Source organism: Littorina saxatilis, linkage group LG5 (genome assembly GCF_037325665.1).
Source record: "Littorina saxatilis isolate snail1 linkage group LG5, US_GU_Lsax_2.0, whole genome shotgun sequence".
Classification (NCBI taxonomy): domain Eukaryota; kingdom Metazoa; phylum Mollusca; class Gastropoda; order Littorinimorpha; family Littorinidae; genus Littorina; species Littorina saxatilis.
Genome location: NC_090249.1, coordinates 60517627 through 60520126, shown reverse-complemented (window position 1 = coordinate 60520126; position 2500 = coordinate 60517627). Strand labels below are relative to the sequence as shown.

Genomic DNA, 2500 nt, shown 5'->3' with positions numbered 1-2500 from the left:
GCAACAAAATTAATGCGGCCCACTGCTGTTAAAACCTTCTCGTGCGGGGGACCCTCACAACCCGTGAGAAGCCCAGCGCTAGCCCTTCGGCAGCACGCCGGCAGCTCAATTGTTACACCCCCGGTATAGGGGTGTGTATAGGATTCACTCGATGTGTTTGTTTGTGTGTTTGTGTTCGCATATAGATCTCAAGAATGAACGGACCGATCGTCACCAAACTTGGTGAACAGGTTCTATACATTCCTGACACGGTCCTTACAAAAATTGGGACCAGTCAAACACACGGTTAGGGAGTTATTGGTGGATTAAGATTCTACAAGGACTTATAGAGGCACATATTAATGGTCAAAGGGAAATAACCTTCTCAGTTGGTGGCAGTGAGAATGGTTATTTCCCTTTGACCAACGGGGGTGTTTTTCTTACCTCGGAGGAATTTCTTGTTGTTGTTGTTTTTATAATGATTTACGAATTACCATACTGATACCTGCACAACCTGGCTTTTCGAACATGGTTTGCGTTTTGACTTTTAGCTGTACGCTTATTGTACCCACACGGTAGAGCATTAGCAGACCACTTCATTTTTTACAAGGGAGGAGCCGGGTTTTTTTTAAAGAAAGTCTTGCAAAATTCAAAACTGTTCCTACACTCTTTCTTTTCTTTTCATATTCAGCTGCTACGCAGCAACCAATGTTGATGCTTTTCTCAACACGCTGAGTCAGTCAAAAAGCACGCAGAACAATCAGGTTGAGACAATCAATCAATCAATCAATGAGTCTTATATCGCGCATATTCCGTGGGTACAGTTCTAGGCGCTCTGCAGTGATGCCGTGTGAGATGAAATTTTTATACGGCCAGTAGATTGCAGCCATTTCGGCGCATATTTACCTTTCACGGCCTATTATTCCAAGTCACACGGGTATAGGTAGACAATTATTAACTGTGCCTAAGCAATTTTGCCAGGAAAGACCCTTTTGTCAATCGTGGGATCTTTAACGTGCACACCCAATGTAGTGTACATGGGGGGAGGTTCGGACACCGAAGAGAGTCTGCACACAAAGTTGACTCTGTGAAATAAATTTCCGCCGAACCTGGGATCGAACTCACGCTGACAGCGGCCAACTGAATACAAATCCAGCGCGCTACCAACTGAGCTATATCCCCGCCCAATACCACTGACAGGAATACAAAATTGCCAAAAAAGTGTCCTTTATTTTTGGAAGGTTTGGACACTCATCATGACATTGCCACGTGATGCCTTGGAAGGCTTACAACTGAAAAATGCAATAACTTATGCTTAACAAATATGCTTTTTTCAAAAACACAAGATGAAATAGGATTTATAAGCCTTTGTCCATTGTCGGTGTACAAGTGCTAAGTAACTTTTTGCACCTAGTATATTTCTGACCGCTTACCCTGGTTCCCAGCTGAATTTTGACGCTGGCAGCAGAAATGGTAAAGATATCGTTGACCATGATCAAAATGTACCACAGGTTGAAAAACTGCATGCGATCCGAATATCCAAGCTTCTTCTTCAAGTTTCCCTCCACTTCCTGTAGGAAAAAATAACAGACAAATTGCGTGAAGCGATATAAAAACTTTAGGCAATATGTCGGCCTGATATTTAAAGATCAACACTAAAACCCAGTTTTCACCGAGACTACATGTATTAAAGTCTTGGATAGCAGTAACCAAAGACCGAGACGGGTCGCGCTAGTCTCCGCGAAACATGTGAACGTAGTACTTGCCTAATTAACCAATGTTCTTTCATTTTGAGCACATTCGGGAAATAATAAGAAATACAATGCAATCACTTTCGGATCTTTAAAAACAAAATCAAGTTTAAATAGAATTTTGAGAATTTTAATGAACAAACTCATTGATCAGTTTTGAAGTATCTAAGGTGAAATGCAATCCCATAGTCCGGACTGAGTCAAAAGCTTACTTCACCTAATTTTCAATCAATTTTGTTGAGAAATGAGTGTAGCCTCACTTAAAGCCGGATATTACGTCATCAAAGACATTTAAGAAAAAAAGAAAACAAGTCGCGTAAGGCGAAAATACAATATTTAGTCAAGTAGCTGTCATTTTTCAGCAAGACCGTATACTCGTAGCATCGTCAGTCCACCGCTCATGGCAAAGGCAGTGAAATTGACAAGAAGAGCGGGGTAGTAGTTGCGCTAAGAAGGATAGCACGCTTTTCTGTACCTCTCTTTGTTTTAACTTTCTGAGCGTGTTTTTAATCCAAACATATCATATCTATATGTTTTTGGAATCAGGAACCGACAAGGAAAAAGATGAAAGTGTTTTTAAATTGATTTGGACAATTTAATTTTGATAATAATTTTTATGTATTTAATTTTCAGAGCTTGTTTTTAATCCGAATATAACATATTTATATGTTTTTGGAATCAGCAAATGATGGAGAATAAGATAAACGTAAATTTGGATCGTTTTAGAAATTTTTATTTTTTTTTACAATTTTCCGATTTTTAATGACCAA

General features: G+C 39.6%; 1 protein-coding gene across 1 annotated transcript in view; it reads right to left on the bottom strand.

Annotated features, from left to right (window-relative positions):
• Nucleotides 1–2500, bottom strand: part of LOC138967615 (mucolipin-3-like) — a 36132-nt gene that overhangs the window by 4206 nt on the left and 29426 nt on the right. The window contains exon 9 of the mRNA XM_070340221.1: nt 1413–1550. Coding sequence (XP_070196322.1) covers nt 1413–1550 — 138 coding nt within the window. The remainder of the gene's footprint in view (nt 1–1412; nt 1551–2500) is intronic.